The following is an 18,739-nucleotide window of genomic DNA, read 5'->3' as shown; positions in this document are numbered from 1 at the left end:
CTTGAAAGATTATACTCACTTTTGCTAGAGCGGTTCTTCTTAGTTATAATCCTATTTCCTTTACCTTCTGGAATATCATATTCTAAGTCTCTGCTCCTTTAAGATGAAAGATTCTAAATCTTTTGTGTTCTAGACTGTGGCTCCACAGTTTGAATGGTTTCTTCATTTTAGATCTTATTCCATCAACTGGATGGATTGCTTGCAGAATTTTCTTCTTGATCTTGAAGCTTTGGAATTTGGCTATAATATTCTTGGGTGTTTTCATTTTAGAATCTCTTTCAGAAAGTGATTACTGGATTCTTTTAATAGCAATTTTCTTTGGATAATTTCTTGAGATATTATATCTAAATTCTTTTTTGATCACAACTTTAAAGTAGTCCAGTAATTCTTAAATTATTTATTCTTGATCTATTTTCAGATAGTTCCTTTCCTAATGTGATATTTCACATTTTTCTCCTAATTTTTTCATTATTTTGACTTTATTTTCATTGTTAAATGTTAAGTGTCTGAGGCCAGATTTGAACTCTGATCCTCCTGACTTCAGGGCCAATACTTTATCCACTATGCCATCTAACTGCCCCACTTCAGTGAATTTTTGTACCTCCTCTTCCTGTCAGCCTATTCTGCTTTTTAAAGAGTTCTTTTCTTCATTTAACTTTTGTGCCTCTTTTACCATTAGGACAATTCTATCTATTTTCTTCAGGATGTTTTGTTTTGTTGACCCTCCTTTACCAGGCTGTCTTTTTTCATAATCTTCTTGCATCACTCTCTTTTCTTTCTTCAATTATCTTTAGTTCTTCTAAGAATTCGTGTTGGACTTGGGTCTAATTAATATGTTTTTGAGGCTTTGCTTGTAGCTGTATTCATTTTGTTGTCTTCTTCTGAGCATCGTCTGTCTTCCCTGCTACTAAGTAGCAACTTAATATGGTCAGGTTTTTTGTTTGCTCATTCTTCTATCTTTTTTCTCGACTTTAAAGTTTATGTTAAAATTGGAATCTCCTCCAGAGAGCTAGGAGATACTGTTCCAAGCTTCTGACTTTATTGTGTTGCTATTTTCAGAGCTAACTCTGGGGGTCTTCAAGGTTTTGGTGCTTCTAGGTAGTGTGATCCAGGGAGAAGTGTTATCACTTCTTTTCTGTTCTCTACTCTGGCCCTTATCAGTTAAAGACCCTTGCTCCTTTGCAGCTACAAGCATAAGCACTCTCCTTGGCTCTGGACCAAGATCCTCTGCTCCCTTATGACTAAGCACAAGCAATCCTTTTCTCCCCACAACTTCAACTTAACTTCTTATGGGTAATAGATTTGTTAATCATCCTAACTGCCCCCAGTACAAAGGGTTACTGTAAATCCTTTCTGAGCAGGTATATGACACCTTTGCTATATCTGGTTTGACAGAACAGCTGCTGCTGTCACAGCTTCCTATCCTCTTCCAAGGCTCACTGCTGGTATTGCTGCTACAAATACTCTGGACTAGTTCCCACTGTGGTATCACAGATTTCTCCTGCCAACCTTTTTAGTAGTCTTAGCCTAGAAAAAACATATCACTCTGACCTTTTGTTGACTCTTCTCCAAATTTTAATTTAAGATGTTATTTTAAAGTTGGAAATGTTAGGAGAATTTGGCTAGGTTGCTGCCTTTGACCCACTATGTTGGCTCCACCTTTCTCTCAGTCATTTTTGTTCTTTCTAATCCAGAGCTCTTTTCAGGGGAAAAAAAAAATCAAAATAAGATGTAAATAGCTCTCACATTTCTCCATAATCCATTATCATCTTGTTATAATTCCTCTTTTAGCAACAACCATATACTTTCTTTCATTCTCTTCTTTTGCTGTTTATGGCTAAAAGTCATGGAATATCGGTTTCCAAAGTATTCATCTTGCAGATCATCCAAAGAGCAATGGAAATGTATATGGGGGGAAGAAAAATCTGTAATACATTTCCAATGAAGATCAATTTGAGCAAAAAAAGCACCATTAAGGATGACTATCAGAGACTGGAGAAAGAAAATGAGTCAATTGTATAGTAATGGTGAGAGATGATCAGTGGAGAGCCTACTTCATTGGTTAGCAAGATATCTACAGTCAGACCCCCAGATGTTTGTAACTTTGTAGAGAATTTACAGAACATGGACAGGAGTAGCACAGAATAAGATACTATGAACAGATTGTAATCTGTATAGTTAGAGGAAGAGTAATCAAAATATCAAAATTATTGTCATTTTTCTCTTCCCTCCAATATAGCTTAAAATAGCAATACTAAAACCAATAGACTTAAATTTTAAAACTAATCTGAACAGAATTAAAGCTGGTTTTAAATAGTATTTATTTATAGCCTCTGTTGTATTTGCAATATCTTATCTAATATTATTTCAGATAAAAATTTTAATATAAGATTTCCATTTTTATAGCCCACACATATTACCTAAATCATATTGAACTCAATTTTGAAATCTTTATGAAAACAGAATTTTCTTTAAGTAAACATTAGAAAACAATAATTTAATAAAATAAAATAAAAAACAAACCAAAAAATGTTTCTATTACTCCTTGGTGGCTTGCATGTCAAATACCATATACAGTGGAAAGCAGATTCTTATGATGTCATAAGATCATGAAATCATAGACTTAAACGTAGAGGACTTCACTAAGGTATATCTAGTTTAACCCTCCACCAACAAAAATAAGACCTTCCATATCATAGGAAATGGTTTCATGAAGAGCCATGCCAGACTTTTAGTGGTGAGATTCTGTACTTTAACAGATTGATCCTCCAGGTGACTGATATATTTTGTCATCCAAACCATACTTTGAGACCTTCTGGTTTGGTAGGCCCTGTAGAATTTGTTTGCTCTTGCATAACCTTCCTAAAACCAGACTTATCTCTATCACAAATTGCTGTTTGGCTTAGTGCTAATCATAAAGAGAACTTTTAGTTTAATAATAATTATTTGCTTTGGGGATTTCAAAAGATTCAAAAATGTTATGTATTTTATAAATTTGATTGGGAATGATGGTGACAAACTTCATCATACTAATAATATAATGCCTAAGAGAATATAATATACCTAATATTTAATTTTCCTTGTCATATTAAGATTAAGATTTTATAACCTATATGTGTAGATCAATTTATAACCCTGTATTCTAGCAATAAACAAAAATAGGCAAAACAAGTTTTTAAATTAGGTGTAATTAGTATCATAGAATCATCAAATTTTAGTTAGAATTTGTGAAATATAAGTTATACCATGGTCTTTTACTTCATAATAAATCAATAAGCTATATTTGCTATATTTAGGGATAACCTTGGAAAATAATGATGTATCTTTACAGACCCCTTTATCCTAGTTGACATTATTGCTCAGATGGTCTCTTATTTCAGCTTCAAGAAAAAACAGACAAATCTGTCAAAATTGCCATCTCTACATTTTTGTTTTAATAGCAATTACCCCCACATGTACGCATCTGGGATTCTGTCACGTTGAATACACTGCATGTCATTGGAATGGGGTTTTTTGACCGAGCAGTCACCTGTATTGCTTTCTCTAAATCTGTAAGTATGTAGATTCTTGAAATTAATCTGATGTTTAACAATACACTGCATATTTAAGTCTATGTATTCTTAAATATATTAAATATTATTTAAATATATTTTATGTATTCTATGTTATAGTATGAATTAATCAATACTGATTTGTTCAATACCATAACAGAGTACTATATTCTATCACGTCTCTATTTTATACTTCATATTCATTTTATACTATATGTAAGTATATGTCATAAAATTAAACATTTGTGTGTAAATGTAAATGCTTGCTTCTTTATTTTTAAGGAGGACTGCTAATGTGAATTAGAAACCTTCTTCCATTAGGCAATTATCTTCTTTAAGAATCAGAATTACCCTTCTTTAGCCATTTTAAACTGACAGGAGAAGAGCATGTCTCTTCTCCTTTACTCTCCTACATCTTTATCTTCATAATTTTCCTTGCCAACACCTCTTCTGGCTAAGTACACATGTACCAAAGAATTGGATAATGTGAATGTCATATTGACCCAAATATAGGCTACATTCTCCCTCCAAGACTATTTATTATAAAATCAAAATGTGGCCTATTATGAATACTAGTTTTCAATACTTTTTCCTTGACAAAACAATTTTATTTTTACAAGTATGACCTATGTTTTTAAAATTAATCATGCTTTTAAGATAAGGAAAGTTTTTATTAAAAAGGAAAACATCCAACTTATTTTATGTTTATTTGAAATTTTCCTGTGATTGACTTTGTTTTTCAGAACGGAGGAAGTAATCTTTGTTCAGTAGATGACTCCAATGACCATGTGCTTTCTGTGTGGGATTGGCAGAAAGAAGAAAAATTGGCAGATGTCAAGGTTGGATCCCTATTCACTTGTCTGGTTTTTTGTACTAAAATATTATTTCTTATTCTTGGTGCCAACTTGTCAGATATCTTTTCTTTTAGATTTAAACCCTTGCTCCCTAATTCTCATCCTGATATAGTAAGATACCTTAGAATCACTTTAGCTGCCTTCTTCTCCTTCCAGATTTAGTTACTAAGTCTTGATAATTTTTCCTATAAGATATTCCTGAGAATTTTCCCTTCTTTCCATTCCATTTGTAATTGTTATCCAGGAATATTATTGATAGAATAAAATAAAATTGATAGAATGGAAATACTTGCTGGTTTGTCCTTCATCTTACTACAGGTTGCAGGATATACACCTAACCTGTGTACTTTACTGAAAGTTCATTACTGTCTTCTTTATTGATTTAAATCCTAGATTTCCATAAACCTATTCCATAATGATTTTTTAAATTTTCATTTATTTCTTATAGACTAATCTAAAATTCACAAACTCTTCCTTGCAGTTTTTTAGTTGATTATGTGTGCATAACATTCATCTTTTGTTTCTTAATACCTGCATATTTTATTTTCTCAGTGTAATTATAAACTGTTTGAGAACAGAGATTGGGGTTTGCCTTTCCCACTTTTCTATTATTAAACTCCCAATGTCTAATAGAGTGTGGGGCAAACAAAAAGTACCTGACAACTGATAATTTTTCATTCTGTGAGCACTCCTGGTTTAGACAGTTTTACAATTTATTGCTTTGGTTTATGGAAACGTTTTTTTTTTTTTAATTAATGTCTAGCTATTAAATTTGCTTTTGGAAAAGCCTTTCCTTTCTCATTCCTCTTAAAGCTTTAAAAAGTGGTTTTGGGAGATAAATATTTTTCAGTGATATTATTAAAGCAATACATGAACTGATGCTAAGTAAAATGAGCAGAACCAGGAGATCATTATATACCTCAACAATGATACTGTATGAGGATGTATTCTGATGGAAGTGGATCTCTTCGATAAAGAGATCTAATTCAATTTCAATTAATCAAGGATGGACAGAAGCATCTATACCCAAAGAAAGAACATGGGAAATGAATATAAACTGCTTGCATTTTTGTTTTTCTTCCCAGGTTATTTATACCTTCTGAATCCAATTCTCCCTGTGCAACAAGAGAACTGTTCGGTTCTGCACACATATATTGTATCTAGGATATACCGTAACCTATTTAACATGTAAAGGACTGCTTGCTATCTGGGGGAGGGGGTACAGGTAGGGAGGAGAAAAGTCAGAACAGAAGTGAGTGCAAGGGATAATGTTGTAAAAAATTACCTGGCATGGGTTCTGTCAATAAAAAGTTATTTTTAAAAAAACACCTTAATACAGAGTCTCATGCATAGGAAATGCTTAATAAACATTTTTGACAGAAAAAAAAAAGATATTATTAAAGCAAAACTAAATAGCATTTAACAAATATTTGCCTGATCACACAAAAACACAATTCTATTAAAAAATAAATTAAAATGAATTAAGAAGCATGTTTTCCATTAGGAATATAGGTGAGACAGTGAGAACATTCAGAATACTTAGATAGGGAGCAGTTAGATGGCACAACGGACAGAGCACTTGCTCTAAAATCAGGAGCACCTGAATTCATTTCTGTCCTTAGACACTTAACACTTACTAACTGTGTGATCCTGGGCAAGTCACTTAATCCCAACTCCCTCATCCAAAAAAACAAACAAACAAACAAACAAAACACAAAATATTTGGGTATCTAAATAGTTAGAAAACAAACATTTATTTCTAGCATTTAATAATTGTAAAACTTGTTATTTGAGGTATTTTTGATACTGAAAGAAAGTTTATTGCTTTTGGTAGTGTATCCTAATTCTTCTACCCACCGCAAATATTTTTAGAAAATCTTTTCAGGTAAAGGAAGGAGGGAATTGTTTACATTCCTTACATATCAGCACATAATTTAGACAAATGAGTTCTAAATTTAGAATGAGATCTGGTTCCACATCTTAACTTGGCTACTTAGTATGATCAGGGGCAAATCATTTACTGTCTATACTCCAGTTTCCTCTCCTGTGAAACTGAGATAATATTTGTGCTCTATTATGGGAGCAAACTGCTAGTGGCTGCTGGGGATCTGACCAGCAGAATAGATCCCTTCATGTGAGAAGATGATAATGATATAAGGAGACCGAGAGGCAGCTGCATTCTCTGACCTCTCTCCTCTTCCCTCTTGCCTCCAATTTATTTTATTCCTAATCCACAAGCAACATCTGCCTCAGTAAAGGCTGATTTGCAATTTCTTGAAAAGTAAAAAATTAGATAAGGGACATTATTTCTTCTTAGAATACATTTTGAATTACCTATTTTAACTGGAACAAAAAAGTTTCGTAAAATCCTAGATATAGAATTAAAAGGGGTCTCCAAGCTGATCTAGTCCAGCACTCACATTTTATAAAAAAGAAAACTGAGAATCAGAGAAGTAAAAGGTTTTATCCAGATTTCACACAGGTATTCAGAAAGAGAAATAAAGTTTGACCAAAGTTCTCTGGCTCCAAAGCCCGTGTGGTTTTCCATTGTACCATGTTGCCATGTATATTTTCTAATAGATTGTGACATGCATATCATATTGATGCTGTTTGAGTGGTCTAGATTAGTGGCTATAAGAGAGTTGTTAAGAATCCCCTTTAAATTGCCTGCAAGTTTTAGGAGTGAAAGAATTCACTCATTCCTGATTATTAGTTGCAAAATGAAAGTTTATTGTTAGATAGAAATCAGTTTACCAAGAGACTGACTTCTATAGTGACAGATCTTTGGAAAATGGAGTTTTGCACTGATGCAGTTCTCAGTGGACAGAAAGTCCTAGCAGCTAAGTGAGTACCAAAGACTATCTGCAAAGACTTTAGTTGATGGAAGCTATTATAATGGGTGTCTTCATGGGGCCTGGGACAGCCCGAGCAGGTCAGATCCAGTGGGGGCTAGGACAGCCCAGGTCTCCTATTGGAATTAACAGCACTTCAAAGGGGTACTTTTTGACCAGGATTTCTAATTGAATCAAAGGTCCTGGCATCCTGGAAAGATAACTTATCTGGGGAGGATATGCTTCCCTAGGAATGATTGAGATTCTGAAAGAGATCACAGATCAATAGGAAATACAGTTTCTTAAAGGGACCACAACCAGCTTCAATATGATTAGTTAAATAAGACAACAGAAGGGAAAGGAGTAATACCATAAATAAGCTGGCTGCACATTTGTAGTTCAAATTTACTCTTTTAAGTTTAGTATTTAATAGGATTTAATGCATTCAGTTTTTACATTTTTCTTAAAGTGTTCTAATGAAGCTGTATTTGCTGCTGATTTCCACCCCACGGATACCAATATTATTGTTACATGCGGAAAATCACATCTTTACTTTTGGACATTAGAAGGAAGCTCCCTTATTAAAAAACAAGGATTATTTGAGGTAAGGTTAAATTATATATTTTTTTTCCTTTTCATCAAATGAAATGTAATGATTAAGTGTTAGAGAAGTAATTGAAACTGGAGTTAATGTGTTTAATTACAATAGCATTTAGCATTGCTTTAAATTTTTTTTTGGTCTAATATTCTACAGGCATTTAAAACTCAACAACCCCAAAACAGAATTCATTCTCTTTTCCTCAAACCCACCTTTTTTCTGAACTTATCTTTTGCTGTCAGTGGTACCAGATTCCTTATAGTCACCTAGACTTGGAAGCTTGGTATCATCCTCTATTCCTTGCTCTCACATGTCTGCTCAGTTATCAGATTTTGTCCTTTCTGTTTGCACAGCATCTCTCATACATCCCATCCTCAACAGTCACCTCTCCATGACTGTAGTTCAGGCCCTCATCCACTCTCACCAAAACTATTCAGTGGCCCCCGGTTTCCCTGCCTCAAGCCTCATTCCACATTATCCATATAGCTGCCAAACTGATTGTCCTAAAACATAGTTCTATCCATGTCGTCTTCCCTCCCCAACTCAATAAACTCCAATGGCTTCCTGTTCCCTTTACAAACTGTATTTGGTGTTTAAAGAATTTTACAGCCTAGTCTTTTCCTACCTTTTTGAATTTTTTATACATTACTCCCCTATACAGATTCTACAATCTAGCTATGCTGGATTGTTATTTATTGTGCCTCCTTGTTATTTCTAAATTATAATGGAAGTTCCATCACATTTTACATGCCTTTGTAATTTCCCTCATGCCTGGAATACACTCCTTTTTTACTCCTACCTCTCAGAATCCCTGCTTTCTTTCAAGGCTCAGCTTAGATAGCATTTTCTACACTAAGGCTTTCCTGATCTCACCTCCTAGTGGCTAAATACTCCCTCCCCAATTACCTTTTAATCACTGTGTATATATACATCTATGCAAAGCACATATATGAAGTATGTACCTGTGTGTACCTGTGAGTAGGTGTGCTTTGTGGATATGTATACATTATATAAACAGAGATACCACAAAACTTCCTCCCACTCTGCCCAAAATAGATTCCTGGAAGGGACTTTTTTACTTTTATCTCTTTATTCCTAGTGCTTAATATAATGCCTGACAAATAGTAGGTACTTTAGTAGATTGATTGATTGTGTCTATACTAAGCCTGGACATCAATTGTGATATCTAAGAATCAATCAGTTGACCTTTTCAAAATAGTAAATTTGAGATTTTCATTAGTCCTACCACACTTGAATATGAAGAGAGGGAAGTTCTAACTTGCTTTTCTATGTACAGGTAATATGATTACTAGTGAAGAAAAGGAAGTGATTTTGAACCCCTGTGTGGGGCAGCGAGGACCAGAGACCTAGGAGAATGATTTATTGTAGGTGATTACACTAGAATATTAAGTAAGAGGCCTTGTAAAATTTCATGACCTAATAAACTTTCTTGTGTATCTTTTCAATGCTTTGAAATATAATTTTACATATCTCTATTTGTTGAAATACTTCTCTTCCTTTAAGACCCAATATCGGCATTTATTCATCCATGAAGCTTTCCATGACTTTCCCCCATATCACCCAGCCTTGCCAAAAGTCATTTCCCCTTTTCAAACTTTTTTAAAGAGTGATGTCAAGAGCTCTACTTTGTCCCTTCATTTTATCATTTACCATACTTGTTGCGTTCATATGGAAATATTTTTGCTTTTTCTTTTGAGAGGCAGTTGGAGTTAAGTGACTTGCCCAGGGTCACACAGCTAGTAAGTATAAGTGTCTGAAGCCAGATTTGAATTCAAGTCCTTCTGACTCCAGGGCCAGTGCTCTATCCACTCTACCATCTAGCTGCCCCATACATATGTTTTAAAGGCAAGACTGTGCTACTGTTCCTTGTAGAATGCCTTGTCTATATTAGGCACTTTAAAAATATTTATTTAACTGAATTAAGAAAAGTAAAATGAAAATTATGGGTAAAAATTAAGTACAAACAAGTATTAAATGATAATGTTTTCAAAAAGAAACTTAAAGATGTCAAAAATCATCTTAAAAATTTTCTTAGCTCTTTGTTTAGAAGTCCGAATATAAATATAGTTTCTTATTTTAAGGAGTTGCTTCTGATGGTATTTATTAAATCAATTCCTTGTTTATTATTGATTTAATAATCAGTACTTTAAAATCAGGGTTGTCTATCTCTAATTCATTACCCTGTGAATACTAAGTTTAAAATGGAAGTGTCAAACTCATGAATGACTTTTTCCAAACAGATTAAAATATAATTGGAAAATGTTTAACAAAATAAATAAAAATACAATACAACATGTATAATGTTAATTTGCAGTTTTCAAAATGAATACGCAGCCATTTTTATTTTATTTTGACCTTATTGGTTTAGATGACCGGAAAATGTTAGAATATCATGGAATATTACTAATAAAAAGTATTCTAGAAACTTGTTTCTTTGGGATGTAATTGAACTGGTACTTATGAGGAAAGAAAAAAAGGAGGAGAGCAAAATGGAATAGAGGAGAGAAAAGAATAGAAAGGAAAAAACCTAGGCAAAGCATAGAATGTCTCTGATCTCATCACTAGTTAACTAAAGACCCATGAATGAAGGAGGAAAAAAGTGGAGAATAGGAACAGTAAGGAAGTATTCTGGGGATCCAAGTATAAAAATACCAAAGGGATAATTTTTTGATGTCAATGCTAATCTTGTTCTCTGCCTCTACTCTTTTAAGGAGTTAAAAGAAATGTGTAGTAAATGTCTGCTTTTTAGACTGTACCCCATAATTCCCTTAAGGGAAGTCATAGAAAAACCAATAATTTCAACTAGTTAATTTATAATATAGAAACTACTACAGTATTAAGAATATCACATTACACACACACACACACACACACACACACATACACATATATATAGCATAATTATAATCCAGTATTGTCCAGCTTAAGTAATGTTTTAAACAAAAATTAATAAAGTTAAGAATTTGGATTGTTGTTTCTCAAGTTTAGTTAGAAAACCAATTCAGATCTTTCACTGGGAATTTGTATCCTCTTTCTCATTTTAACAAATTTCTGATATCACGTTAGGATTTCTCCCTGAACTTTTAGAATAAGAAACAAAGACTCTTTTTTTATATTCTCCAGGATTTCAAAGATGTTTCTTCTCTTTTATATCTTGCCTGGGTGTTCAGACTAATTCAACTTCCTCCAAAACTATTCTTTCAAGTCCTATTCTAATTGCCCCAATTCTATCCAGAAGTAATCCTGTCCTCTTTAGATTTCTTCACTCACTACTTTGTCTTTTAGTTATTTTGTTCACAAGATTCTCTTCCCACCTAATACAATAATGATCTTTTGTTTCCTTATTTTCCTGTAATTGTTTGGTTGTTTCAAAACTGAACTTGTAAGTACAGGCAAAAGTGATACTATACTGATACTTATTCTGGAGAATAGCACTATACAAATAAAAGCCACTTTTAACAAGTACTTCAGTAGTTCTTTAAGCGCTTATAATTACACTAATATAGATTATCCCTCTTACCCACCCATAGTAAAATCCCTCCATAATATTGTATTTGCTCTTTTATGTCACTGGGGCCAAAACAAATCTAACACCTTATGACCAACTTAATGATATATTTATAATTTATTAATTAGGATTTCATTAAAATTACATGGCAATAATTTTATTATGAGATTAATAATCTGCTAAAAGACAATCTCTTAATTTAAAATATATGTTTATATCACTATAGAAACAAGAGAAGCCAAAGTTTGTCCTTTGTGTGACTTTTTCTGAAAATGGTGATACTATTACTGGAGATTCAAGTGGCAACATCTTAGTTTGGGGAAAAGGTAAGAGAAATTTTTTTTGAGACAGAAAATTTTTCTTGATACTTTAAAAAATAGTAATTGTTATTAATACAGTGAGTTTAGGAAGTATTCTTAACAAAAGTTCAATTTAACTTTAATGAAAATTTTCTCTAAAATGTATTTGTTATAAGTATATTTGTAGTCAAATGTTAAATTAAATAGGGGAATTCAAAAGTACTTGGAGGCTGCATGGCATAATGGATAGAGAGCTGGCTTTGAAGTCAAACAAACCTGAGTTCAAGTCTTCCAGATAAAATAAACTGACTCATTGTTCCAGTAATGATTAGTAGCCTAGTCACTTAACTCTCAGTACTCCAATCAACTCTTTCAAACTAGAAATAATAGATTGCCATTGTTAGAGGATGTTCCACCCCAGAGCTCTCTCTCTTCTGATGAAATCACAGGTCTGGTTTAAAAAAAAAAAAAAAAAAAAAAAGGAAAAGCACCATAGAATTAGAAGCACTAAAGCTATAGAAATTTAGTGGATAAGATCTATGACCAAGTTTTGGTTTCTTATCAGTAGAATTAATAATTTAATTAAAAGTGAGATGATTTAATACATTGGTAGAGAGCCAGCCAAAATTCCCTTAAGACTATAGCTTTGTGATTAAAGGTAAGTCCTTCCCAGTCCCTCCCTCCCCCCCAAGTCTTTATGGCTGTTAAGTTATAGCTGAAAACAGCCTTCAAAAACATCCAGTCCAACTTCCTTATTTTATAAATGAGAAAATTGAGACACAAAAAAGCTCAGGATTCATCCAGGACTACACAACTACAAAATGTCTGAGGTGGAAATTAAATTATTGACCTACATAGAAGGACATTTTCTGCACAGGGAGTTCCCTATACCAGAGACAATTAATGCTATAATGGATCCAGATAGGAAGACTTGAGTTAAAAATGTGTCCTCAGACACTGACTTGTGTGTCATGCTGGTGTAACCCCAAGCAAATCATCTAACTTTGTTTGTCTCATTGGAGGATAACAGCACTTGGTAGTCCAGAGTTATTTTGAGGATCTGGGGGGATAATATTTATAAAAGTGCACAATGTCCACAATGTCTAGTAAATAGTAGTGTATAGTTGTCAAATTCATATGCAATCACTACAGTGTCATCTAGAAACAGGAGCATCTCAAAAACTTCATCATCTAGACAGAGCTCTTCTACTTGGATTCTGCATATGATATCCTCCATGATCTAACAAAATCCTTAATAAATATATGTCTCCATATTTTATGCCTTAATTGATTTAATAGTTAAAAGAATCCTTTAGCAATGTTCTCTGTTGTTACATTTTTCAAGGAATTTTTGTCATTTTGATATATCAATAGAAAATACCTTATTAAAGACAAATATTAAGATGTTATTTACCATTTGAAATCAAGTGCTTTTTTATAATCATCAAACAATAACTACAGTAGAATCTTGTGTTGTCTAGAGCCTTCATTCAGCTATATGATGTAGATGTTATGGGACTGGGACATTAGAACCCATTTATTTATTCTGACTCCATTATCATCAAGGAGAAAAATGTCATAAAAATATTTTAAAATATTTTCCATTTTTATGTTTGTTGCATTCCTTCCAGTTTCATCCTTAAATATCCCCAATATGATTGTGGTAACTTGTACCTAACTTTTGGTACACTCATTTTTCCTTCTACTTCTTGCTGTTTTAAGAAGTAATGCTGTTCAAAATCTTTATCCATCTCCTCTGTAAGATTTTATTTAAATTTTCTTCCTTAAGTCTTATTGCTATCTATTGTTTTTGCTTCATAGTCATTTTTGATATATCTTATTGCCAGCTCATACTCTCTGCGAGGCTTCTCTTATAACAAATAAAAAGAGTTAAACAAAATCATCCTACATAGTGACCATTCAATAAATACTTTTTTCAAGAAAAAATGTTGGGAGTAGGCATAACAAGTATTAAATAATATCATGAAAAAATTAAATGGCCTGTGTTTTTAATACGGAGTTCAGGCTTCATCATTCACATGGATTATTGCAATAGCCCAATAAATGATTCCCCTGCTTCTAGACTCTTGTCTCTCCAATATTTCTCAACACAGCTGCCAAATTATTCCTCCCAAAGCATAAATATGAGCACATTAGTTCCTTGCTCAAAAATCTTCACTCTCCTCTACATCTAAGGTCAGATACATTTTCGCCAACATGGCATTTAAAATTCTCTATTATATGACTTCAGTAAGCCTTTCCAGACTAATTTAAATTACTTCCTGTCACAAGCTGTACTTGTGTACAGCCAGACTGACTTACTAGCTTTTATGGAACTTGGTGTCCATTTCCTATCTCTGTGTCTTTGACAAAACTGTCCTGAATTCTTGAATTCTCTCCCTTCTAACCCCTTTTCAGAATCCCTGGTTTTCTTCAAAGGTCAAGTGCCACTTACTACACAAAATAATATTGCTTTTATTACCATATTGTTAATACCCTCTCCCTTCTCATTATTTTGTTTATTTTTCTATATATGTTGTATCCCCATAGGAAAAGGTAAGGTCTAAGGACAGAAACTTTTTCCATTTTTGTCTTTGTATCTTTAACACCAAGAACATTGTGTTGAGTATTGTAGGCATTCAATATTTCTTTAATTGTTTAATTGAATTAAAATTTTAAGGTACCTAGGGTGTAAGGTAGTGGGAATGCCAAGAGGAGAAAAGGATAGTGAGAAAAATAGAAACCAAACCTGGTCTGTTTGGCATTTTACCTAAGGCCACTCCCTTCTTCTCTTCATTTCCCAAAGGGTACTCTGAGAATTAGCTTCTCTTTTCAGAAGATGATACCTAATAAGCCAGAAAGCCCTATGAATTCCAAATTCTGTCTCTTTTTCATCATGGAGTAGAATGAAATGTAGAGGAGTTATTAATTCATAGAAATTAAGTTGCCACAATGACTTACAGGCCCATGTTACTTGAACCACTGTCTACAGGTAGATTTCAGTAGTTTCCCTAGAAATAGAGAGATGCCAAAGTTTCATTGGCTGCCTCACAATGATGATCCTTCACAATGAAAATAATTTTTCTTATGTTAATTGATTCTTTGTAGAGTAAGCTCTTTATTCTCTTCCATAATTCCAAAGAGCACTGAGCACTTTTTCATCTACTGGATAAATCTGGGAAAGAGTTAACTCTGTGGATTAGGAATAGTGCCAGACTAGACTCAGGAGACTTGGTTTCACATACTCGTTTTGACATTCACTAACAGTGTGGATCACAGGAGAATTACTTAACCTTTCTAAACATCACTTGCCTACATAAAACTGAGAATAATAACACTTCTATTATCTACCTCAAACAAGTATTGTGGGGAAAGCACTTTCTAAATCATAAAATACATATACATCTAACTTATAGCAAATTTTTGTTATAATAGTATGTACAACTAGCAATTTGATATACAGAATAAAAATTAAATGATATCTATAAATAGCCAAATACATTACACTAAATAATGTCCTAATTACCTTTTTCTTTGTCTGCGTAGGTACAAATCGAATAAGCTATGCAATCCAAGGGGCCCATGAGGGGGGCATTTTTGCACTTTGTATGCTAAGGGATGGCACACTGGTGTCAGGAGGAGGAAAAGATAGAAAACTCATCTCTTGGAATGGAAATTATCAAAAACTTCACAAAACAGAGGTTAGACTATACACCTTTTAACTTGTGGTTCATTTTGAACACAAAAGAGCACTTTTAATGTAGACTATCATTTTATGATCCTTGAGTACTTAATGCAATTGTTCTTTCAAAAAATAATATGGGAAAATTAAATGGGGATAAAATATATGATTTTTGTGAAAGCCAAGGCTTTAAAATTTGAAGTTGTTACAGATTTATTATTTCTTAAATGTTATAATAGAATGAACTATCCATTTTAACGTGGCCATTTTTTCTATTTTGACATATCTGTGGAAAATATTTCTACTCTTTTTACTTTATTGACATTAATACCTTCTATGGTTACCAAATTCCTTTGTTAACAATCACTTTATTCTATAATTTATGTTATCATGTTAAGGATAATTAATGCAGTTTTATGCTTCAAAAGGAATTTTAATAATTTTATCTTTATTCTACATACTCACCAAGTGACCTCCCAACATTCAGGCACATAGTAGAATCAAAAGAAAAATAGATCCTGTTCACTCTTGAGAGGTCTGGGGATGGGGGAGTGGGGTGTGGAAAAGAATAAAAATAAGAAATCAGAAAACTTTCCAGCTTCTTCTATGTGAAGTTTCACCACTTGGATTCATTGTATTTCAGAGTTTATTATAGCAGATTCCAAGTAAGTGTTTTAATTCTTTGGTTGTAACTGAATTTTTTTGGTTCAACTTTTTTGGGAGGTTGGGGGATTTCCCAGGAAGAATGCTGAGTTGGACCAAATGATCAAAAGAGTACAAAGTGCATTGTCTCAAGACTGTGGACAGCTGTGGAAGTAAAAACAAATCTATAAAAGCTTAATTACAATAATAATAAAATAATAACTAGCATTTATGTAGTACTTTAAAAGTTTTACCATATATAATATATATAAGCATTGTCAGTCACATATGTATGTATACATAAAAATACATACATATATATAAAATCTAATTTTGATTCTCACAACAATCTTGAAAGGCAATTGCTATTATTATGAAGAGATATAAGAATGCTAGTTGTTAAAATTATTCTCATCATATTTTGGGGTAAATTATTATATTCTAAATCTGTGCTAGAGGAGAGGAAAGGTGAACTTTGTCTGTCATGTACTTTAGATTTTAGAACAGCAAAAATAAGGATTCAGAAAAAGAACAGGTAGGATCTCATAGACTATTCCCTACTGAATAACAGACATTAATACAAAAGGCTTAGAAATCTATTAACAATGAAATTCTGAAGACTCAAAGAGAAACAGTTCTGGTCAGGAAAAAGAAGCCAATTTGATTATGAAGGGAATTCATCCACCAAATTAGAACTTTGAAAGAAAAAAAACAAAAGCAAAAGCTTGTACAGATTAGAAACAAGGAAAGATGAATGTAAATGTGAGCCATGGTCCGCTAAGTGCAAAAACTTAGAATTATCTGGCCTTATTCACAAAGTTAAGGACAGAAATAATTTTTTTCTTAGTTGTATTAGAGAAAAGAGAATATTCAAGAAGGAATAAAAATATTGATATAAACAGTACAGTGATGGTTGTCTACATACTCACTTCTTATTTTGTATTTTCCTTCCCAAGGCAAAATAATCTTTGGAATGGAAAAGACAAAACAAAAATAGCTAATAGAGAGTTGATAATCTAGGGAAACAACATGAGAACATTTAGCTGTTTTTAGTGTGTTCAAGTCGTAGGACTTAAATAGATTGCATTATGAGATAAAATTGGCGGATATGATTACTGAGCAGTGAAATTCTCAGTTTTCTTTAAAATCTTATGAACTAGAGAAATATGGCAACATTGAAGAAGGAAAAATGTCACAGTTTTTTAAATTATATAGAGAATAGTCTTGAAACTGTTAGCCCATAAGCTTGACTTTGATTCCTGGCAGAATTCTAGAACATATTAAAGAGAACATTTAGAAAAAATAATGTGGTCTTGAAGTGGCCTTTTAAATTTTTTTTTTGATATGTTTACTGACTGGTAAATCATAGGGAATGTTTTAGATATAATTTGCTTAGAATTTAGCAAATTATTTGATAAAATCCCTCATGCTTTCCTTCTACACAGAAAAGAATTGGGGTTAATAAGTTTTGAATGTTCAGCATTTTCAGTCATGTCTGACTCTATGACCCCTTTGGGGTTTTCTTGACAAAGATACTGGTGTAATTTGCCATTTCTTTGTCCTGGTCATTTTTACAGATTAGTGAACTGAGTCAAACAGTTAAGTGATTTGCCCAGGGTTACATAGCTAGGAAGTATCTGAGTAACTATCTAAGGCCAGATTTGAACTCAGAGAGACAAATCTTCCTGACTTCTGACCTAGCACTTTATTCACTGTGCCACCTAGCAATCTTTGTTTCTTGACTGGAAAACAAACCTGGACAGCAGCAATGAGAGCATTGAATCCTACAGTAGTATGTTTAGTTATGTTTAGAATAGCTGAATAAATGAATTGTGGGAGTAGTAATTAATTCAGTTTTTCATTGTCATCTTGGAAGGAAGTCTTTACTAATGTCCCAGGGATATGTGCTGCTGAATATTTTTGTCATTAAAGTCATAATATGTTTATCAGATTTGTTGAATGCGCAAACCGTGGAGTGATAGTTAACACATTGGATGACAAGTATAATCTTGATGAGCTAGAAGATAGTAAGATAATAAGAAGAAGAAATTTCTAAGAAAGAATGTCAGGTTCCATTCTTGACTTCAGAAAAATCAGTCACAGATTCAAGATAGAAGAGGTTTGGTTAGATAGTTTTCAAGGAAAAATCTCTGAATGGTTTATTAGACATCAAAATCTATATGAATTAGCAGGGTGGTATATTATCCCAGAAAGTTAGAATGTATTATAAAAGGAGTAGGATATGGCCGAGGTGTCAAATACTTGAGCATAGCCCAAATCAGATTAAAATGCACTTGGGAAATATTTAACAATATTTAAATACATTAAAATACCGTAAAACATAGATTACATTTTAAATCTTAAAGCAACATTAACCCACTGGGATACTTATATACTAATTTGTATATAATAGACAGTGTCTATTTGAGTTTGATACCACAGGTATATAGGACTAGAAAAGTGATAATCCCATTGGACCCTGCCCTGGGCAGAACACAGCCTAAAGTATTGAGTTAATTTCGAGATGCCATATTTTATGAAGGACATTAATGAGGAATAGTAAACACATCTTTTTCCTGTTGTTCAGTTATTTGCATCATGTCCAACTCTTTGTGACCCTGTTTGGGGTTTTCTTGGCAAAGATATTAGAATGGTTTATCTTTTCCTTCTCCAGCTTATTTTATGTATGAGGAACTGAGACCTACTGAATTAAATGAATTACCCAGGGTCTAGTAAGTGTTTGTGATTAGATT

The 18,739-nt window shown here is 32.9% G+C and overlaps 1 protein-coding gene across 6 annotated transcripts in view; it reads left to right on the top strand.

Annotated features, from left to right (window-relative positions):
• The window catches only part of EML1 (EMAP like 1), a 189,040-nt gene that overhangs the window by 128,134 nt on the left and 42,167 nt on the right, over nt 1-18,739 (top strand). For all 6 annotated transcript variants that reach the window (XM_051978396.1, XM_051978395.1, XM_051978394.1 and 3 more), the window contains 5 exons: nt 3,441-3,551; nt 4,295-4,390; nt 7,706-7,840; nt 11,590-11,689; nt 15,209-15,363. In XM_051978396.1, the coding sequence (XP_051834356.1) occupies nt 3,441-3,551; nt 4,295-4,390; nt 7,706-7,840; nt 11,590-11,689; nt 15,209-15,363 (597 nt within the window). The remainder of the gene's footprint in view (nt 1-3,440; nt 3,552-4,294; nt 4,391-7,705; nt 7,841-11,589; nt 11,690-15,208; nt 15,364-18,739) is intronic.

Source organism: Antechinus flavipes, chromosome 2 (genome assembly GCF_016432865.1).
Source record: "Antechinus flavipes isolate AdamAnt ecotype Samford, QLD, Australia chromosome 2, AdamAnt_v2, whole genome shotgun sequence".
Taxonomy (NCBI): Eukaryota; Metazoa; Chordata; class Mammalia; order Dasyuromorphia; family Dasyuridae; genus Antechinus; species Antechinus flavipes.
Note: the sequence above shows the minus strand (reverse complement) of the source record. Positions and strands in the feature narration are given on the sequence as shown.